Here is a 22,788-nt window from a genome sequence, read left to right as displayed (position 1 = left end):
TGCAGAAATATTTGATACATCAAAAACATCATTAGAAATTTTTGTGTAGTATGGAAAAAAAGAGTCAGTCTTGTTTTTTCTTCAATGGAACGCTCCCTTGACTCTGTGAGAATGTTTTAGAGCAACATTTCCTCTTTCAAATGATAACAAAATTGCCTTCTAGAATTGTATGATTCCAAAGATACTAGCAGTTTATTTTGTCTTGGCAATTTCTCTTTCTGCCTAAGTAATTCATTCCCAAATCTGAGTCCTTTAGTCCCAGATCCTGTATTTGAAACTAAAGTAATTGTCCCGGGCCCTGGAATAGTGTCTTTTGTCCACCTGAGAAGGAAGAACCTGCTAATCCTCCTTTTGTCTACGCGGACCGCGGGCGGGCGTACTCTATTGAAATCGGCAGGCCTTTGTCCACGCGCAATTCCTATGCTAGCGTGGGGATGATTAGTGACGTTCACCAAAACAAAAGGATGAAAGACTTGACCGACGAACGAAAGCTGACCCTCTTTGAGGGACAAAATCAAAGCAGCTTCCCGCAGGACAGCGTCCAAGCGGAACAATGCGAGTGGAACCGCATAGACAATACACGCAGAGTCAATAGCATACACACGCATGGTTTACCTATGAGACTTTTGATCCATACACATCTCGCAGAGGTTGCGCCCGCTGCGAATTTTCCCGATGTAAGAAAAATACATCTAGCTGAAAAATCGTGTATTTACTCAAAATTTTCCAATGTAAGCATGCTCATATTTTTAGTGGAAACGATGGCTATGCTAATCAGCTACCAGTGCATATCATTGGCAGTTGCTTGGTGTAACACATTACGGTACCACAAGAACTTTAATGATCAATGCTTTTCTCGCTGTTCTTAGTCGCCGATCGGCGACCATGGCACGTCAGGACTAAGGTCGCCGTTCGGCGACCATGGCACGTTAAGAGTTAATACTGGTATCTCATACTGTTGGAGTTTACATCATCATGTTGTCAAAAGCAAGGCTCTTTTCATGACCAAAGAAGTCATATTATATAATACAGCATAGACACATTGTCGACATGGGGACAGAGGTCATAGAAGGTCATTTCTCCTTGTAGCAAACTTTGAAATACTCTTCAACCAATCATCTCCCTCTGACTCTGCAGTAACATCCCTACATATGATTACAAATCATGAATCAATTCCCATTTTCTGCATTTGAATTAGATAATTCAAAAACAACATTGTCAATGGAAACGGAAGGATTGTAAAGCCAGAACATGATTTCCCCTGATGACATACCCAGATTATTTCATATGTAGTGCACACATAGTGATATGTTTACCCTCTCTGGGCAATTCTCTTGACCAATTCTATGCAGTGAATGGACTTTCATACAGAATATCGGTAACCATTAGACCTTTGCACTCTGCTCCCTCAAAGCCATGTCTTGCATCAGCACAGTACTTGCTAAACACGAAAGTGACTGAAAATTATTAGCATCATTCTATGTATTGATCATAAATGTAAATATGTGACCGTGCACCTCAAAACGAACATAAAGTCACACACACTGATTTTGCGTGAGGACTGAAAATAAGTGAAATGGGTCAACCTAGCCGAACTTGACTTTTTCATATTTTCTGAAAGAGCGGGTCTTCTTTTACATTATGTTTTAATTTGGTATCATAAAACGGGCAGGAAAGTGTGTTTTTTTAGCAGTTTATCTCGAGCATTTTTGGTAGAATAGTGTGATTAGGTGTTTCTTTAGAATCCCTTTTTCATTTCTGAAAAACCTTGTCCACAGTCTTCACTTTCAACTCTAATAACTTTTGAAAGGATAGTGCTACTGCTTTGAAATGTGGCATTAATTATGGACAGAATGTGTTAATGAGGCATGCTAAATTTCAGTGTAATCTGATAATCCCTTCATTGTTGTCACTCTGGTGGTTTACTTCCTGTTTTTTGTCCATTCATCGCACAGCCAGCACGGTTTGGTAAAGATTAAGCGCTTGAATAGACACACCTGTACTTCAGAGCCTCTTTTCTCAGTTCACACTTTTCCTGAGTTTGTGCTTTCTTTCCAATATTTAGATAGGTTAGGAGAGTCCATTTGATTTGAGTTATACATCATTTTAAAGCTTAAAGTCTGCTCTTTCAGAATATGGTCTTATCTAAAAATTCATGTCTGGTGACTTTTTGTTTGTTTTGAGGTGCAGTGTCACGTGTAATACAAATATACCTCACTCAGAATTTTCATTAAAATGTTTGAGAAAACAAGATCAAGATCAACATTCATAACCCTGCCAGTTCTCTAAAGATGACAGAAAGGTTGACTTTGTAAGGAGCTACACATCAGGGCACTCACCTTTTGTGTAAGCTGGTCATTACTAATGTTGACTTTTTCTGCAGGGAAAAACAGCATCACATGGTGGAGAAAGACAGGAAAATGTCAGACAGGAAAAAATAACCAACATTTTACTTATGTAGACATTAACCCGTTGAGGACGAGTCCCGAGTATACTCGGGCAGGTGTCTATGGGAAATGCGTGTTATAGCAAAATCAAACCGTCCTTAACGGGTTAATGTACGGTGAAGGTAAATCTACAACAAAAGACTAGACTTGGCACCAAATAATTGTCTTCAATAAGCTATAAACATAACACAACCACTCAAATTAACTAGTTAATTTCAACAGTATGTTAGATTTAGACTTCATAAGCATTCTCTACAGACCCTAACATATCACATGTAGAGTCCCAGCTACAACTGTAAAACCAGAAATCTATGCATGCATTTTAATTTCACAAATTTTGCAAGAGCCAAGATTCATGAAATTAAAGATGCATGTGAAAATTCTTGTTGTTTACACAATATTACCATGAATTATCATGCATTAAATGTCAGCGGCAATTCATAAAAATTTCATTCCTCAAAAAAGTTTGTCAGCTCCAATTCATAAAAATTTCATGTCGTGAATACTTCTTGCTTTATAGTATGTCACAAAAATCAGGTTTCACTTCAAGACATAATACGTAGATTACAAAACAAAGGTAAGTTTTGCTTTGTTTGTGCATAAGGAACATCAATATGATTTTCAGTTTCCACTAGTTTGTTTGTTTGTTTTGTTTGTTTGTTTGTTTGTTTGTTTGTTTGTTCATTTTCCATCTGAGAAGATGACTGGATAGCTCCACATATACTAAGCTGGTCTTCCTTGGAGTCCAGTTGGATGTGAGGCGGGACCACTTCACCAGGTTAAACACCCTGCTCTAGTTTGCAATGAGTGAATAAAGCAGGATCTTTTATGCGCATGAGTTGTGACTCTCTCACACAAGGGACCTCCATTTTATGTCCTATCTGAGGGACAGAGTGTTTTGCCTCTTGCTAACGGGAACGGTATGATTACACTCAACATTGTTCAGTCTAGACTCGGGTTCGAACCCGGGTCACTTGGGTCGGAGGCAGACGCACTACCTACTGAGCCAACTCACAGCCCTAGTCAACTGGAGAAGTCTGAATCAAAATGTGCACTGTCTCACCTGTCTTTCTTCTTCCACTATCTTCACCTTCTTCCTCTTCTTGACCTTGCCTTGTTCTGGCTGGACATCATCTTCAATATGGTAATCATGACAAATCAAGAGTTTTATCAAAACTTGATGCAGTAAACTAAGTACAATGTAGAAGATATATGTGACCCTGCTTCACAAAACCAACAAAAAGTCAAACCCCTTGATTTTACGTGAGGGCTCTAAAAAGGTGAAATGGGTTAACCAAGTCAATCTTGAGTTTTTCATATTTTCTGAACAAGCTACTCTTCTTCTACATTATTCCTAAGTTTGAGATCATTAAATGAATGGAAAGTGTGTTTTCAGCAGTTTTTCTACGACTTCTTCTTTTCTTTTCTTTTTTGTAGAGTAGTGCAATCAGGTATGCCTTTAGAGGTCCCTTTTCATTTCTTGAAGATCCTTTGCACACTCTTCACTTTCAACTCTAATAACTTTTGAAAGGATAATGCTCCTATTTTGAAAGCTTCCATTAATCATAGCCAGAATGTGTAAAGCACGCTCAATTTCAGCCTTATCTGATAATCTCTTCATTGTTGCTGCTCCAGTGGTTTACATCCTGTTTATTGTCCCATTCATCGCATGGCTAGCACAGCTTGGTAAAGATTAAGCACTTGAATAGACCCTGTACTTCAGAGCCTCTTTTCTCAGTTCACACTTATCCAGAGTGTGTGCTTTCTCTCTAATGTTTAGATAGGTTAGGAGAGTCCATTATTTTGAATTCAGTTATAAACCATTTTAAAGCTTAAAATCTGCTCTTTCAGAATCTGCTCTTTAAGTAACTAAAAATCCATGTCTGGCGACTTTTTGCTGGTGTTGTGATGCAGGGTCACATATCAAACTGCTATTCTTCATCAATACAGACGTTCAAGCGGGATAATGTAAAAAAGTAGGAATAAAGTAGGAACAAAATCTCTAAAAAAGTAGGAAAAAGTAGGACATGAGAGAGAAAAGGTAGGGCATTAAAGAAAAAAAAGTAGGAATAAATCAGGACACGTGCAGGCTTTTTGGAGTAGTTTTCGTTGATACTCACCAGAACTCTTGATCAGTGGCGTATCTAGGGAAAACGGCGCCCGGGGCAAGCGCGAAAATTGCGCCCCTAAATTCTGAAAAAATGTTCAACCCCAACACCATCCCGGTAGGGACTTTAAAAAAAGTCCACATGATATGCTTTTTCAAGCACCTAAAAGGGGTCTTTTGAGGGTAATGAAAGAATTATATTTTAATTTTAATTTTAATTGCTTATTAAATCTTACAATTCCAATCAAGATATAGTGACGGCCTTATAGATAACGATTTATACCAACAAACTAAGGACTTGAAAAAATACCATCAATTAGTATGCGCAAGTGAAGCGAAATTTGTATATTTCTGCGTCATCATCACGTTTTGTTCTTTTTTTTTTTTTTGCTAAATTTTGGCGAGCGACCGTAGCGAGCGAGCCGAAAAATTTTGTATTTCAGCTGACAAAACATTGGATTCTTGTCATTTTTTTGCTTATTAAATCTTACAATTCTAATCAAGATATAGTGACGGCCTTATAGATAACGATATATACCAACAAACTAAGGACTTGAAAAAAAAATACTCTCAATTAGTATGCGCGAGTGAGTGGAAATTTGTATATTTCTGCGTCATCATCACATTTTGTTCTTATCTTTTTTTGATAAATTTTGGCAAGCGAGCGCAGCGAGGGAGCCGAAAATGTTTGTATTTCAGCTGACAAAACAAGGGATTCTTGTCATTTTTTGCTTATTAAATCTTACAATTCTAATCGAGAGATAGTGATGGCCTTATAGATAACGATTCATACCAACAAACTAAGGACTTGAAAAAAATACTCTCAATTAGTATGCGCGAGTGAGCCGAAATTTGTATATTTCTGCGTCATCATCACGTTTTGTTCTTATCTTTTTTTTTTGTTAAATTTTGGCAAGCGAGCGCAGCGAGTGAGCCGAAAATGTTTGTATTTCAGCTTACAAACATGTCTTTTTTTTCTTTTTTGCTTATTAAATCTTACAATTCTAATCAAGATATAGTGACGGTCTGATTGATAACGATTCATACCAACAAACTGAGGACTTGAGAAATACTCTAAATTAGTATGCGCGAGTGAGCCGAAATTTGTATATTTCTGGGTCATCATCACGTTTTGTTCTTATCTTTTTTTTTTGTTAAATTTTGGCAAGCGAGCGCAGCGAGCGAGCCGAAAATGTTTGTATTTCAGCTTACAAAACATGGAATTCGGAATTCTTGTGTGAACACAATAAACATTGTTATTTGTCCGCGTCATCATCATGTTTTGTTTTTATCTTGTTTGATTTGGTTTTCTGCCCCTCCCCCCTTGCCCCCCCACCCCCCCCCCCCACCCCCAGATACGCCACTGCTACATGTAAATCTTAATTTGTACTCACAACCCTGCTGCCTCAGCCTCACTTCTGCTCCTTTGGAGAGCCTGGTAATTTTGAGCAATGATGAGAGCTGGATGAGCACTGCTCCATGTCCTAGGCTGCAATATCAGTGGGATCAATCACATCTGCACAGGAGCAAAAGCTGAGGCTGGCAGCAGTCTTGTGGTTGATTGGTTTGTGTTATCCCTCTTTCATGCTGAAGAGGCTCTCCCCACCAGTAAGAATCTGCAACTAGAGTCTACTCATCATTTCTGAATATCAACTATTCAAGTAGCCTTGCACATTTTTTTTTTTTTTTGCAGGGTTTTTCACCAAAAAAGTAGGAAAAAGTAGGAAAAAGTAGGATTTTGAGCAAAAAAGTAGGAAAAGTAGGGACAGCAGTAAAAAAGTAGGAAAAAGTAGGAAAAGTAGGGCCACTTGAAAGCCTGTCAATAGCATAATACATGTATAATGCAAACAATGATAGATACTGATCATGCCTCTCATCAACAACATACATGTACACTAAGTCTTGTAGTTTACAGAAAACATGTAGCCAAACTTGAATGGTTTATACAAAATGTACTTTTAAACTTGATAGATAGTTTCCCAGAGGACCCAGTTTCAGGCTTTTCCATCTGCCTTTAGAAGCAAACTTCATGCATTTCGATATATTTCATGTATTTAATAGTCAGTGCGACATCAGGCAAGCCTCAAGCAAAGCTTTCTGGCTCTCGCAAACAATAAGTTATAACACTACACCAGTATGTATGCACAGGATTTGACTACCAGTACATGTACATATTATATAATATTAAACTTTCATTTTACACACACAGAACAACAGAGGAATATCCACAGATATATCCCTATTCTTTTCCCCTTCTAAGTTTCAATTACAAAATGTTATTCCCTTCACATACTTTTCTATGACATGGGCATACAGACTGGCTTGCCCTGAAACAAAATAAAACTAAATGCATCTACGCATAGGACATAATCTGTGTGAATGAGATACAATAAGTTTTCCAAAGCGTCGTAAGTTTGCAGCACTGCCCAACATGTCATCAAGATTGGGTTGACGATATGAAGAAGCACACAAATGGTGTTATCTATCAATGTTGATGTCGAGACTCGCCTCACTAGACACAGAGCTTTCAATCTTTATCAAATTTTATCTTTTTCTTTTCTTTTTCTTTTCTTTAATGAACATTCAAGTTGATTTTGTGCATTTTTTTACCTTTGTTGGGTTTGTCCACCTGTTCATCATCATTGGAGGAAGCCCAAGAAGTCGACAAAATGCTGCTTTCACTGAATTGCCTGGCATTCTTCCTCCCCGCCTTCTTGGTAGCTGACAGCTTTTTGGCTCCTAGGGAGTGATAGTCCATTAAATCAGAAATAATATGCCTTTGTATGAAGCATCTAGACATAAGCACAGTGTACCCAGTATTTGGAATATAAAAGGTATATTTGGTATGAAAGCGGAATGATGCTCCCGACGAAGTGATGGTTCCTGTAATAAGTTGAACATGTTCAAGTATGCCTTTGAAAGAATATACCATAGATAGATGTACAGTTTTGTATATGAGCTTTGATACGATTGAGAGAATTGGAAACTTCAGAACATGCAGTTTTTCGTTTCTTCATATAAAATCATACATAACATCAAACTGCAGGCATACCATTGACTGCCAATGCCTTTCTATTGATCATTTCTAATGTGAAATACTGTCTATTGATATTGCATGCTGAAGCACCTAATTTTAGATAGGAGTAAAATAACAAAGTGAGGTGCAATAATCATATGTGACCCGCTACAACAAAATGATCCTAAAGTCGGGCGAGGTCGATTATTTGAAAATTGCATGATATAATCCCCTAATCTTTCTGCTTTAAATTGATATATAACACATTTTATAAAAATAATCGGCTGCGGAGATATCGATGTTTAAAAGAGAGCATGTTGAGACGTCTGGAAATTCACTGTTTCAAGAAAAGCGCCCTAAAAGTCTTCCTTTTGACGCAATCGCGATCAAGGGACACGCAAGTCAGTTTTCACCTCTGGACAATAGAAGGTAAGCCCTAGCAACCCCCCCGAAGAGTTCATTCAAGCACATCAGCGTCGGCGGTCTCCTCACCAACCAATCAATGACCAGAATGTGAGAAGCGGCTGAGCATAGTGCACTCCGCCCGCACGCACCAGTCGCCTGGGCAGTGCGCAAGCTTCACGCTTCGGTTAGCAGCAAGCGGCAAACTGACCAATGAGATCACTCTGATCGTTGTTAGGGGCGGAACCTATCTGTGGCGCTCAATCAAAATTTTCGAACCAGTTCTGCTTCGTCGAAACGCCAAAAACACATGGCTCAGAAAAATGCTATTTTTTTATCTTTCCTTTGATCATTTTGCTTCAAAATTTCGACAGATGATAGAGGACATGTTAGACTCCAATAATATATCAAAATCAGAAAATCGTAAGTTTTGACCAATTTTAATGCTCTGACTTCAAACTCGATTTTCACGGCTTCGACCGTGCGCGACTTTAGGACCTTTTTGTTGAAGCGGGTCACATATTCACCTTGATATAGTTGATGCCAAATGTTGTATGATTTGAAACACTAGTAAGCATGTTGCGCTGAGTCACATACAGTCAATCTACAACCTAGTGCTCCCCATGGATGATGTTTGATGGAAACTGTACAGAGTGTGATTGCACATGAAGGCTTCTACTATTGCCGTTTCATCACACTTGATACCAGGACATACATTTGTACCTGTCGTTTTGAATTCTTCAATGCTTGGTCTGTTGTGGTTGTCCAATGATGAGAGTACAGATGACCCGCTCAGGTCTGTCGACAAGACGGATGAGAGTTCCGCTTTACATTCCTGGAGACTAGCTGGTTGGCAGTTTTCATCTTTAATGGCAAAGGAAAACACATAACATCAGAGTAAGAATCAGAATCTCAAGAGAACTGTAATTGGAAATCAAAAGATTTTAAGACCATGAATGCATAATCTTTTCATCTTCTGTTTAATTTTTTTTTTTTTTTTTTACAAGAACAAACTTAGACAGAAGGGTCTCTGAGAAAAAAACTTGGTACATCAGTGAAGTAACTCTTCTTTGACACACACAAATATTCTGTACAAAAATCATAGAGACACTCATGGAGAATAGTAGGGCCTTTAGAACAGATGGTGGAACAGATGGTATAAAACAATGTTTGGTGTAAGTACAGTAATGATTGAAGTATTGGATAAAAGACAAAGATTTTATCTTGTTCAAGTTGAGGTGTTTTATCATTTACATAATACGGTGGCACTTAACATGGATCGATTCAAAGTTACATGTATGTTTACAGTACAGTGGAGCCCCATTTTAACGAAGTCCTCAGGATCGGCAATTTCCTTTCATTACATCGAAATTTCTTTATAACCAAACAAATAAACAACTAGAGAGGGGCCGTCAAAGGCGGCAGACCCACGCCTAAGTACAAAGTCGGGGTAAACATAATGTGCATTCGGTCATCTACCAGAATTCGGCCACTTAATTGCCAGTGTGCTTTATCACCAGCCAGTGAGTTCTACCAAAGATCGTACAATGAAGTGTACGATCTTTGGTTCTACAGTCACATCACACGCAAATCACATAATTACACATACGGTATTAACACTCATTCACGTACAGGAAAGTCCTTAAGTCTCCTCCAAAAATCCATCGAAAATCCCAAATTCCACCGTCAAAAGTGCAGAATCGGAACTTTTAAAAGCGCGCGCGAATTAAGTCCAGTTTTAAGAGTATTGTCTACGCGACGGGTCGCGGAAAAAAGCGCTAAAAATCGAGAAATACGCCGTTTTCTTGCGGGATATTTTGATTATAGCAAGCCGAGAGTGTGATGATATCAAAGGTCGTATGAGTGTACGATCTTTGATGGTATCCACAAAAGCAAAAAAGAAAAACAAAATTTACGTACCCCCTAGGCAATTACCCCTATGATTAGTGTCTACGGGAATTATTCAATGCAAGGGTTGAATGCAAATGTCTACTGCACCAGTATTCGGCCACCAACGAGCGCCGCAACGTCCCCGGTGCAATTTTGCACCAACAGTGTAGAGCGCGATGCATTTTCAGCGGCCTTGCACACGCATTGACATTGAGCACGCATATCGTGCAGTGTGACTGCGACCGAGCAAAATGCTCCTCCAACGAAAAAAACAATCAATGTTAATTTGAAAAATCATCAAATACCAAAGGTCGTATGAGTGTACGATCTTTGATGGTATCCACAAAAGCAAAAAAGAAAAACAAAATTTACGTACCCCCTAGGCAATTACCCCTATGATTAGTGTCTACGGGAATTATTCAATGCAAGGGTTGAATGCAAATGTCTACTGCACCAGTATTCGGCCACCAACGAGCGCCGCAACGTCCCCGGTGCAATTTTGCACCAACAGTGTAGAGCGCGATGCATTTTCAGCGGCCTTGCACACGCATTGACATTGAGCACGCATATCGTGCAGTGTGACTGCGACCGAGCAAAATGCTCCTCCAACGAAAAAAACAATCAATGTTAATTTGAAAAATCATCAAAATACGGGCCAGTTTGTGATGACGGAGAACGAACTTTCATAAATCTAGAAGGACATAGTCCCTCAAATAGGCCTAAACGTAAATTTCGGAATTCTTACGAACATTTGAGCAGCGAAGTCGGATCGTTGGGGAGTTTATGTCTTCGTATGGTAGCGGAAAATCGCAAAGTGAGAAACGGGAAATTTTCGGAATGGTCACTATACCATGGGGTCAAAACTTCAAGGTCACACAGAATTTGCAAGGGTCAACCGATTATCACCAAAATCTAATCGATTCTTTCCTGTCATTATCCAAACATTCCCTGAACATTTCGTGCAAATCCGTTTACCCGTTCTCTTGTTATCTTGTACACAAACAAACAAACAAACAAACAAACAAAAAACAAAAAAACAAACAAACAAACAAACAAACAAACAAACATACGGAACCCTTTACATAACCCCCTGCCGATTTTCATCGGCGTGGGTAAAAAAGAAAAACAAAATTTACGTACCCCCTAGGCAATTACCCCTATGATTAGTGTCTACGGGAATTATTCAATGCAAGGGTTGAATGCAAATGTCTACTGCACCAGTATTTGGCCACCAACGAGCGCCGCAACGTCCCCGGTGCAATTTTGCACCAACAGTGTAGAGCGCGATGCATTTTCAGCGGCCTTGCACACGCATTGACATTGAGCGCGCATATCGTGCAGTGTGACTGTGACCGAGCAAAATGCTCCTCCAACGAAAAAAACAATCAATGTTGATTTGAAAAATCATCAAAATACGGGCCAGTTTGTGATGACGGAGAACGAACTTTCATAAATCTAGAAGGACATAGTCCCTCAAATAGGCCTAAACGTAAATTTCGGAATTCTTACGAACATTTGAGCAGCGAAGTCGGATCGTTGGGGAGTTTATGTCTTCGTATGGTAGCGGAAAATCGCAAAGTGAGAAACGGGAAATTTTCGGAATGGTCACTATACCATGGGGTCAAAACTTCAAGGTCACACAGAATTTGCAAGGGTCAACCGATTATCACCAAAATCTAATCGATTCTTTCCTGTCATTATCCAAACATTCCCTGAACATTTCGTGCAAATCCGTTTACCCGTTCTCTTGTTATCTTGTACACAAACAAACAAACAAACAAACAAACAAACAAACAAACAAACATACAAACAAACAAACAAACAAACAAACAAACAAACAAACAAACAAAAAAACAAAAAAACAAACAAACAAACAAACAAACAAACAAACATACGGAACCCTTTACATAACCCCCTGCCGATTTTCATCGGCGTGGGTAATAAAAAAACAAAGGGAGGATAATGTTGAGGCCTGAATTTCTATTTCGTTGTAACTGGAATTTCGTTACAACTGTGTTCGTAGTACACTGTAAAACAAGGATTCAAGTCTTGACATTGCCTGTGCTTTCATACGGTACCTATGGTTTCAGCTTGAGTAGGTCCCGAAATCCTGGATGGCCTCTTTCCGCCTCTGGAGGAGGTGGCTTTGTTACCATCCTCCTCTTCCTTTGTGCCTTCTTTGATGTGGAGTGGGTACTCTTCTGGTGGTTGCTGTGAGACACCGTCAATGTCCAGCATCTGTGGCTGGGAGGACAGAAGCTTGCGCTTCTTACTTGCAGGCCCCAGAGGAACATCTTTAATAATCTGAGAAGGATTGTTTGCACGATCCTTGCTGCAATTGCCATCAGTGGGAGCAAGTAAATTATTCCTCGGTGAGTCAGATGATGCAGCTGCTGAAGATGATGCTGTTGAGTTTTGCTCAGCACCTGGAGGCTCATTCCCATGATGTCCATCATGCTTCTTTTTCTGATTTTTCTTTGATCCCTGCCCCCTCGGTTTGGATCCACTTCTACTCTTCCTTGATGGAGTGTCCACAGAGGTCTTCCTCTTGTGACCACGCCCCTCTTTGGTTTCACTTTCATCTGGGACAAGACCATCTCTCTCATTACCATCATCATCTTCCATGAGAGAGGATGGTTTCACCCCAGAGAGATCCTTTCTCTCTTCAGGCCGTCCCTCCTCCTCTACAGTGGAGTCCTCATCTTTGAGAGCTTTCCGAACATCACCATCATCCCCTTTCTCCTCGCTGCCGCCCCTCGTCTTGGAAGCTCCTCGCTTGTGAGATCGGGGCGTTTCCCCACTAGGACGCCCTCTAGGGATTGTAGCCATGGGACTGCCAGTGGATCGGTCCTCGACTTCTGAATCAGCCTGAACAGCTTGCCTCTTTCGCATCGTGGGGCCAGATTTGTGGAGTCTCACGCTGGTGCTCGGGGAGGGATTCAGGGAATTGGATTCCTCCGTGAAGCACTGGAAAAGACGCTGCTGCAGGGGAGTTGAAGGAGAGATTCTGGGCGAGTCCGTGATCGACAGACGCCCTGAAACATAAGGATTACAGAGTGTCATCACAAAATCATGACAACTTAGTTTTCATCTGCAGCCAATTATTAACATAATCAGTACTCATTTTTCATAAATGAATGCGTTTCAAAACTGACTTTGTACACACACAAATAAACTGCACAATCAATTCTACAAAACATGAGAATACATTTCACAAGTCATGGGAAAGTACTGATTATTGAATATTATCTCACTTCTTCTGAGTCCTGTATTAAGATAATTTAACACTGTGTAGGTAGATTTTGCTATATGAAAATAAGGAGACAACTTAAGCATTATTCAGAGGGTAGATAAAGTCTGAAAATATTTGTTTCTTCACTAAACTGTTGCCAACCAACAAGCACGCTGAAGTCTGTCTAGAAATTTGATCAAAGCACATAAATGACAACAAAACACGAGAAATAAATGTATACATACATCCATCACTTTAAAAGCTCAATAATGTCATAAAAACCTACATTTTTCGTATTGCAGTATTTCCATTTTCTCAAGACTCTGAGCTTCCCATTAATGTGTGTTACATAGTTTGGCCCAGTTTATATTAAGAGACCTACCTTGAACATATGTAAGCAGGCCACCAAATTCAGTTTCCAGAAAATGGACTTTGAAGTTCGTGTGTGATGAACAGTTTACAAGCCAAAGAAAAAAATGCCTAAACAACATGTTTCAGCCAAAATGCTTTCTTTGGCAACCCAAGCCAAAAGGTTTCATATTTCAAAACATCTTTCAGATTTTGAACCTCAGATAGGAGTTGTTACAATTCCAAACTATTGGTCTTCAAAGAAATCTACATGTGTACATTGTCACATTTTTCTCCATGACCATCCTATGTCAAATTTTTCTCAGCTTAAGGGCTTGCAACTTTGTCAGCATAACACACTTGCAGATAGATAGATCTTTTCACTTACTTCTCTATCTACTTATTTTTTTTTTTTTTTTCGGCTGATACTACCCTGTATACAAATGCATTGAAAAAAGAGAAAGATGCAAAATAAAGTTTCAGACTTTTCAAGGTTGATTACAAAATTGACTCACTGTGAGCAGAACTTTTATTCTTCTTGATGCTGTCGAGAAGATCAAGACAGGCCTTCATGCTTGATGGTGTTTCCGGGATGAGAGAAGGTGTGCGAGGTGTATCAAAGGTAGTCTGTGGGCAAGTGAAGTTCACACATATTTCATACAAACAATGTAGTCTGGTACCGTACTTAACATTGCATCTTGTACAGGGAAACCCTGTTACAAAAAAACTAGTCCAAGCTAGTCCCTTTTTAGTACAGTTACAATAAGGTAATATCTGTAGTCCCTCTGACCTCATCTTTAAGGGATTTCCCCTGTATCTCAATCAATGCATGTGGCAAATTGTAATATTTACATTTTATGATTATCATATGTTACATTATATTCATCATCATAATTGCAACCCCAACTGAAGGGAGATGTGAGGTTTGAAGCCCAGGCTTTCCATGTCGCAATTTGAAGTCCTGACTTACCACCGACTTCTTTATCAAATTTAGGGTTAAAACAAATTTTTAAGCAAAGCACACAAATGTACACTCACTTACAGTATTTAGGCATGGAACAAATGATTTCTCAAGAAAAGAGGAGGAAAATTAAATACATTGTCAACAACATAAAAAGACAAATATATTATTATTTCAGTAAGCAGTTAGTAAGTTGAACTGATGAAAATGATGGGACCCATATAAAACGGAAATGTTGGTAGAGTGCTGGTTTCCCCAGAAAAAAAAAGCAAAACAAACAAAAAAAGCTAACAAAACGAAGTAGAAAAAACACAATACTATAAAGCAAAGGATTATCTTAGGACTGTCTGTACAGTCAGCAAGCAATCCATGCTTGACGTAATAAACCCTTTTTAATTTGCAGTTTGTTAAAGCTACACCGGGATGGGATTGCACCATGGCAAATGTGGTGCCATGGTGCACATGTGCAATATACTAGTATAGATAATCCTTATCAACACTAAAAGGGGGTTGTTACGTGCAAGTGTCTAATACAAACACATACTTCTCGCCAGAAATACAAGCAATGTTGCTGCAAGGCAAGCGTGTCAACAAAGACTTACAGGAGTCATCGGCTGGGTGTCTGCCACGAGCACACGGGGCTGGATGCTGATGGAGGCAGGAGATGGATGCTCATCTCTCCTCTTCCTCTTCCTAATCCCTCGATCCGAGCTTTTCTGGATGTCCTCCTCCACCGCCTTGGGCTGCATAGACTTCATCCTCTGGGAAATAAAATGGAAAGTTTGGATATACGTCCATCTACGTGTACCTGACATTAACTGGACTGTACAAATCCACAGGAGTACACAGAGTAAATAGAGTAAACAAGAGTCAATGTTTCTAGGTCATCATTGATTATTAACATCTCAGTGCAATGTATTACACAAACAGCAAGCCACGAAAGGCTACTGTAAAAGTGGAAATTTTCGCGTTGTTGAAATTTTTACCCATTTTGCGCAAACTGAAACAAGAGCGAAAATAAAAGCATGCAAATATTTTTGCTTGCCATATGCTCCAGCTTCTGCGGAAATAAAAACATGCGAAACTCCTCCTACCCGGCCGAGCACATAAAATTAGTCACACAAAAATATCCACTTTTACAGTACTTCTCATTGGAATCATCGACGAAGCCAGGTTGCATGATTGATACAACAATGAGTTGTGCTGTACAAACCTTTAACTTGATGGGCAGGGATTCCTTCTCATCCGGTGCATTAACAGGGAACAGTGATTCAGCGACATGCTCTTGATTCTGCTTGCAACTACAGAAACAAAAGTGAACAAACATTGTACAGTATCAGGTTCACACAATGGATCTGCACAGGAAAAAGAAAAAAAAAATCTCAGTACCGTGTACACTACCAAATACAATACAGGGGCGGATCCAGGAATTCGGTAAAGGGGGCGTGACTAATATTTCTGATGGCACTTCCGGGTTTCATTTCATTTTTTCCTTTTTATTTCTTTTGTTCTTCACGAAAAATAAAGGGGGGGGCGTGCGCCGGTTGCGCCCCCCTCTGGATCCGCCACTGCAATAGGTACAACTTGTACTTGCATGTGACTATCTACAAAACAAAAGTGAAATGCAAATCAATGTTTTACAGCCATAGGAACACTCACAAAAGCACTATCAAATAGCTCTGTGTCTATGCAGAACAGAAAGAACAACACATACACTTTGTAAACAACAACAAAAAACAAACAAACAAACAAACAAACGAAAAAAAAAAACGTATGGCACATGACTCCTAAACAACTATTTTCTGGAGGGCATGAAAGGCAGTGAAGCTCCACCTGATTATTGCTGAAAGCAATTGATAGAAATTATTGCAGAAACACTCATCTCCGCTGTAAACATGCACTTGTACGTATACAATGTACACACATAAAAACACAAATGGACGAGTAGTGGGCATGTACATGTATACACATGGAACAGACCATCAAGTTTGAGTTTTATAGATCCCTGCCTTCTATTTATATCATATATGAACATACTGCACTGTATATTTGCAGTGTTTAATTTTAATGAATTTTGAGAGTTGACTGACATTTGGGAAATATGATGGTGACGTGTATACACAAATATTGGATCCCATAAACACAAATACTTTACACTTTGTGTCCAAGATGGGAAATCACTTACTTTTCTCTCGCCAAGAACAATACAATTGTACTTCTTTCTCCTTCAATCAATGTGGCTTTCCATTTCAAGTTCAAGCACTCAAGATGTTGTCTTATAAGTTCAGATACACAAAGTACATTGTATGCCCATGAAATAATGGCACATATTTTGATCCCAAATTCAAGCGCTCAAGAAATTGCCTTATAAATTCAGATTCACAAAGTATTATGCCCATGAAATAATACCACATATTTGGATACACTCAAAGTAAGAAATAAATGTATTTGAGGCTTTATTGACTTAAGATCACAACTGTTTTTTTTGTCACAAACTTTATATGTGATCTTTAAATACCTGTCAACCCATAGGACTGACACCAGGTTTATGCCTTTCTTGGTTGCTTTGTCTCTTGTTGATTTCTTCCCATCCTTCCAGATGACATGGGTGACATCAGTGGTAAACTTTGTTGATACCTTGCGCATGGGTAGAATACAGAAAACAGGTTGATTAAACTCAACATGCCATAAAAGTGACAGCAAAAATAGGTTCTAAGGTATTCAATGCAGTATCTTTGGAGCAGAAAAGAGACAAATCAATCACAGAGAAGTAATAAAATTATCAACATTGCAAGATGAAGAATTTTATCACAAAATGAGATAACTCCGTTCTAGGTAAGTTGAGGTATTTGCAATTGAAGCTGGTAGAAAAACAAAGACAATTATGAGAAAATAATATGGGATATTTAAATCATAACTTCAAGATTATTCTCTGTTATGTAACCGGTGGCTATCACTGGGAAGGTATTCTTTGCTTTATCTAATGATGGACTTACTTCAACCCATTGAGGACGGGCTGATATTGCTACAACATGCATTTCTCATAGACACTTGCCCGACTATACTCTGGACTCATCCTCAATGGCTTAACCCTAACTTACCTGGGGGGGGCATAATGGCCCCCCCCCCCCTCGACGAATTCCGCGACCATTCCGCCGCGCAAAATTTTTTGACCGCGCCGCTCGCTGACTTTTTACTTTCAAGTCTCGCGCAACTTTTGAGACCAAATTTGTCGTGCCCGGGCATACCGTTCCGAAGCCACGCCCCTTCAAAAAATTTTCGTCAACCCCAAAATTGCTCAAAAACGTGATTTTGTGTACAAAGTCAATACAAATTGTGTTTTTTCAATTAATTCATATAAAAATTCATATCTTTAATTTTAATGGCTGAAATAAATTTATTTTAGTATAATTATGCTTCTAAAGATATGTATGACAAATTCTGCTGAAAAAAACAACAAAAACAAAAGTTCAAAAAAACAATGAAATACATTAAAAAATGATAAAACAATAAAAAACATAAGAAATTAATTTTGATACTGAATTTTTTTTTACGCACAAATGTTCGGAATGTCACTAGGAACATTTACACCAAAAATCAGCATTCCATAAGCTTTTATAAGCCAATTACAGACGAAAATGAGGTTTTTTGCATATATTTGCATAATTAATTAATCTAAAATAAAAAATGCAAATTTTTTGAAAATTTAACTGAACAGTCTTGTAGATTACATCCGGCTTTATGTTCATGCAAAATTTTGCGGCGATCGCGCGTTCAACGGCCGAGATCTGAAGGGGGGGCCATAATGGCCCCCCCCCCCCCCCCAGGAATTCAAGCTTGCTAAATAGCCCAGGTAAGTTAGGGTTAAAATGCAATGTATGACGTCTCATGAAGATGTCTGGCATTGTACCCAGGCTGCAGGTCAAAACAATTAACTGCTGTCTCGCCAGTACAAGATTTACCTTTGCTCCAAGAAGCTCCAGTTGTTTGGACACCCCTCTGGATCTATTCTCGGCTTTCGTGCGAACTTCCACATAGGCAAGGACATCTACATTGGAAACAATTTACTCAATCTTTGGTATATGTCTATCATTAAAATCATAGGAAACAGTAAAATTGGTGGTGACTCAAGCAAATAATTAATTACAGGTAACTCCCTTTAGGCCTATAACGAAGTTTTCGGGACCGACAGTTTTCTTTTGTTATAAATATTGAAATTTCATTACAGCCGAACAGTCAAGTACATAAATATTATACATGATAATTTGGGGACCTGAATTTGTACTATGTTGTACTGACATTTTTGTTGTAACTGTGTTCACTAGATAACAGGAGTGCAGAGTATTTTCAAAATTCTGATTGTTAGATATCATAAGAGATTTTTAATGCACACCTATGAAATTTTGTCAGTAGGGGGCCCATTTTATCAAAAGATAAAATCAATTTTAAATTTCATTACCACACAGGCTGCCATAGACTTACAGTTGACATAAACTATATCATCAATTTTAACTCCTCATAAAACAGGGCCCTGATCTTGGAGTAATTGAAGATAGCTGCTTAACATTAAAAAAAAAAAAATAGGACTTTTCTTTTCCTTGCACTGAAGTTAATGTGTGTTTGGTTTTAATACAGATTGGCACGCATGGCGAGGTGCTTTAAGATTTGCTGATTAGCACATATGTCTGGATGACAGTTTGTCAATGAATAGACAATGATCTAATCTACCTAATTCATACTGTGTCACTATGGCTTTCTTGTTGGACTGGAAGACACATTGCTCCACCTGAGTGGGTTTGGTAACTTTACAACGAGATCAAGTTTGGATGGATTAGGGCAAGTCCAAGATAAGGTCCCCTCAGAAGGCAAAATTTCATCTTTGCTCAATATTGACATGTTTGGTATAATTTTGAAGCTTATGAGTTGAAGTTTTGATTTCTGTGGAGGAAAAAATGATATTATGTAAATTTATGCAAATTTCAAGGGCTTCATTTGCATAAATGTGAAACACAGCATTACGTATGGGACATTTATAAAAATTCATATTAATTCAAAGGAAAGCAAATGATATTTGATTAATATGTGGACATAAGAAGTTCATCACATAGTTTAACTTGGTATGAAAATCTAGGGATTATACAAATGATTATGCAAATTAGCTCGTGTCCTATCATGAGATGTCCCATACGTAACAAAATGAGGTCATTTTTTTAGGTTTTTTTCTGAAATTGCTAAGGTTATTTTAATGCCCTTTTGGAAATTTCTAATTTATTGTTTAGAGAAATTAGATACCAGAGAAAAAAGAAAAAAAAGTAAAAGAAATATTTTTTATCAGGCATTGAAATAATGTTATGTATGGGACAAATGCGTTACGTATGGGACATCCTCATACATATTGCATGTGAATGCATGTAGCTAGCTGGGAAGGTCTGTCAGTACACAAGTGGTCAATCATCCTGAAGAAAGCATCCCAACATTGTAGCTACTTTTTGATTTATAGACACTTGAAACAATACATGAACTTGACTGAACAATTTTCAGAAAGGGGGAGGGGAAAATGGCAAAATACACAATGAAAAATGAGCATTAAAGGGATGGTATAGTTTTTTTGTAGAAAAGGGGATTCAGTTTTCAACATTTAAAGAGATGACTGGAAACCAATTATATGAATTACTTACAATGTAAGAGCATAAAATCCTAAGACTAGAGGAATTCAAAGTTTATGTGATGGAGATCCAATTTGAAATGGTTGTGATATATATATATATATTAAAAAAAAAGTAAAATGTTTTTTTTTTTAAATTGCAAGTGATACACAAATTGTCCTTATTCAGTTTTCAGTAGTAGCTACAACAAAATTCATGGGTATACATACTGAGGTGTGACTCGAATCAATGACCTGACTGCTAGACAGACATCATACAGTTGTATATATCTACTCGATCCTGGGGTTCCACGCAGCAGGTATTGCTTATTTATTAAACTTAATATTTCTTGTGTCAAGTTGTTTTTTATTGAAACTAAATGGCAAACTGCCCTTCATCAATGGAAGTAAACACTTTAAACTATTCAATTTTTCAGTAGTAACTATCCTGATAAAAATAGGGCATACATACTCAGGTTGGTCATAAAAAATATAGAATATGATTGAATGTGATTATGATGGTAAATATCTGGGGAATATTGTTCCCTTGTCAATGTGGATCAGTATTTGAGTAATTTCAACTGCTTCCACCTCAATAATTATGCAAAAATTTGTTTATGGGTATTTTGCAAAATTATTTTGCAAAATACCCATAAACATGGTTCTCCACACACTAAACGAATGGGGGACAAAGGGCATGCATACCCAGGTTGGTCATAAAAATATAGAAATATGATTGAATATGATTATGATGGTGAATATTTGGGGAATATTGTTTCCTTGACAATCTGGATCAGTATTTGAGTAGTTTCAACTGATTTTACTTCAATAATTATGCAAAATACCCATAAACATGGTTCTTCACACACTAAATGAATGGGGGACAAACTGTCCCATACGTAACTGTCCCATACGTAACACGTCATGTCTGTCTTTAATTAGAACCTGTAATTAGAGCTTTTTGCCTAATGACATGAAACTTACCTGTGATAATCTTGAATGTTGTGACTTTCATCACAGTGAGTTACAGGTTGTAGAATGATATACTTTCAGAGAGTTTCGAGGTTGAAAAAAATGTTCAAAAAAACAAAATTTTTCTGGTCCCATATGTAACGGCACATATTTTCTCTTCTAGAATATAATTGTCAAGGTCATTTTTCTCAATTTTTTACATGACTATACTTCTTCTACATATCAATCACCATGATGAAGTTCAATATGATCAAAGGCCATTAACACTATTTTTCAGGTCATAAAAGTCTCTGAATGTCCCATACGTAACGTGCGTGTTATCTTGGACTTGCCCACTACTGAATGCTCATGAAAAAGCATAGCAAGCAAAGTCCATTGCCTGAGCACATACCGTGAAAAGGGTTAACCCGTTCCATACGGGAACCTGTTCCATACGGGAACCTGGTGGCCTGTGTATTAAAGTCAATGGGAATTTCAGAATTTAGTATGGAACAGGTTAAGAAGTATTCCTTATGTTACTGTATTTGTATGGTTTTATTATTTGTTTACTTACAGGGCATATGAGATAAAGTGGGTAACTACCGTATAATACTGTATACCTTTGAGTACTCTATCATCCACTGGCTGGGTGTCAGGCATGTCATTCACATCATCATCACTGTCAATCAACATCGCCTCGTCAGCATCCCTCTGGACTGCCAAGGCCTCATGGCTGTCCTCTGCAGATTTCTGTGATTGCATGGAATATTCGAGAGAGATCCACAACACTGAACAACATGAGGAAGCATTTCTGTTTATAACTTGACACTTGCTTGACTTTACTCAGAATTAGGGTCTACTCAAACAAGGATCTACATAATATATCTAAATAATCAATTGTTTAGACTTCTACATCTAGAATATATTCTAATTCTTCAAACCAAGTTCAATCAGTTCTTAGAAGATTTTATAAACCGATAGCCATAGGCATAGGTATAGGACCTCACTTTAATAGTAAATTATTCTCGAGGTCCCCTGCTGTTCTGTGATGCAATAACATCCAAACAAGAATTTACGCTAGGTACATGTAGATGTACTAGAAACTCTGCAGAGTCGTCAGTTGGTGTTGAGATCTGGTACTGGTAGGATAGGGCAGTCAGCGACATTGCAAAACTATGTACAGTTGAACCTCTCTTATCCGGCCTCCCTTTATCCGGATCTCTCTATTATACGGACGCAATCTCGCCGTGATTTTTATTTTAATAATTACGGGAGGAAAGGGGGATTCCCAACTCCTTGAGATCTCCTACACAAACACAATGAATTACATATACTTGATACATTTCTTAATAATTATTTAGGTAAATCATCCCAAGAATTTATAAAAGAAAATGATTTCATTCTTGCAAACACGAACCTCTATTTTGGGGTCTGTTACTGAGTGTAACAATGAAAAGGTTGCAGTATACACATTGCTACATGTGGTACTACAATGGGCTACATCAGTACATGTGTATGTATATGTACATGTATAAAGCATTGAGTCTCCCGTATCCGGCCAAATCCCTTATCCGGATGAGCCCCGGTCCCAACTTGTCCGGATACGAGAGGTTCAACTGTATAGAATTCTAGTATTATTTAATGTAAATGCTGCACAGGGATCCGGGAACCAACATGCATGTAAGGCCCCTAGTGACCAACATACATGTATTAGATATACAGGTATGATATGGGCCTGGTATTACCGCACAGCACAGTAATTCCGGACAGGCACATCTTTGCGTACTAAA

At 38.3% G+C, this 22,788-nt stretch overlaps 1 protein-coding gene across 1 annotated transcript in view; it reads right to left on the bottom strand.

Moving 5' to 3' along the window:
* LOC139718333 (uncharacterized) overlaps positions 1 to 22,164 on the bottom strand; it is a 30,896-nt gene extending 8,732 nt beyond the window's left edge. Inside the window, exons 1-12 of the mRNA XM_071629815.1 lie at positions 22,096 to 22,164; positions 21,619 to 21,748; positions 18,366 to 18,451; positions 16,922 to 17,040; positions 15,617 to 15,704; positions 15,006 to 15,164; positions 13,958 to 14,069; positions 11,941 to 12,897; positions 8,696 to 8,836; positions 7,165 to 7,293; positions 3,511 to 3,581; positions 2,340 to 2,377 (exon numbers count right to left, since the gene is read on the bottom strand). Coding sequence (XP_071485916.1) covers positions 2,340 to 2,377; positions 3,511 to 3,581; positions 7,165 to 7,293; positions 8,696 to 8,836; positions 11,941 to 12,897; positions 13,958 to 14,069; positions 15,006 to 15,164; positions 15,617 to 15,704; positions 16,922 to 17,040; positions 18,366 to 18,451; positions 21,619 to 21,748; positions 22,096 to 22,164 — 2,099 coding nt within the window. The remainder of the gene's footprint in view (positions 1 to 2,339; positions 2,378 to 3,510; positions 3,582 to 7,164; positions 7,294 to 8,695; positions 8,837 to 11,940; positions 12,898 to 13,957; positions 14,070 to 15,005; positions 15,165 to 15,616; positions 15,705 to 16,921; positions 17,041 to 18,365; positions 18,452 to 21,618; positions 21,749 to 22,095) is intronic.
* Positions 22,165 to 22,788: the final 624 nt, after the last annotated feature.

This window comes from Diadema antillarum, unplaced genomic scaffold, assembly GCF_040938485.1.
Source record: "Diadema antillarum isolate AM-2024a unplaced genomic scaffold, OU_Dant_1.0 scf00000008, whole genome shotgun sequence".
Taxonomy (NCBI): domain Eukaryota; kingdom Metazoa; phylum Echinodermata; class Echinoidea; order Diadematoida; family Diadematidae; genus Diadema; species Diadema antillarum.
Note: the sequence above shows the minus strand (reverse complement) of the source record. Positions and strands in the feature narration are given on the sequence as shown.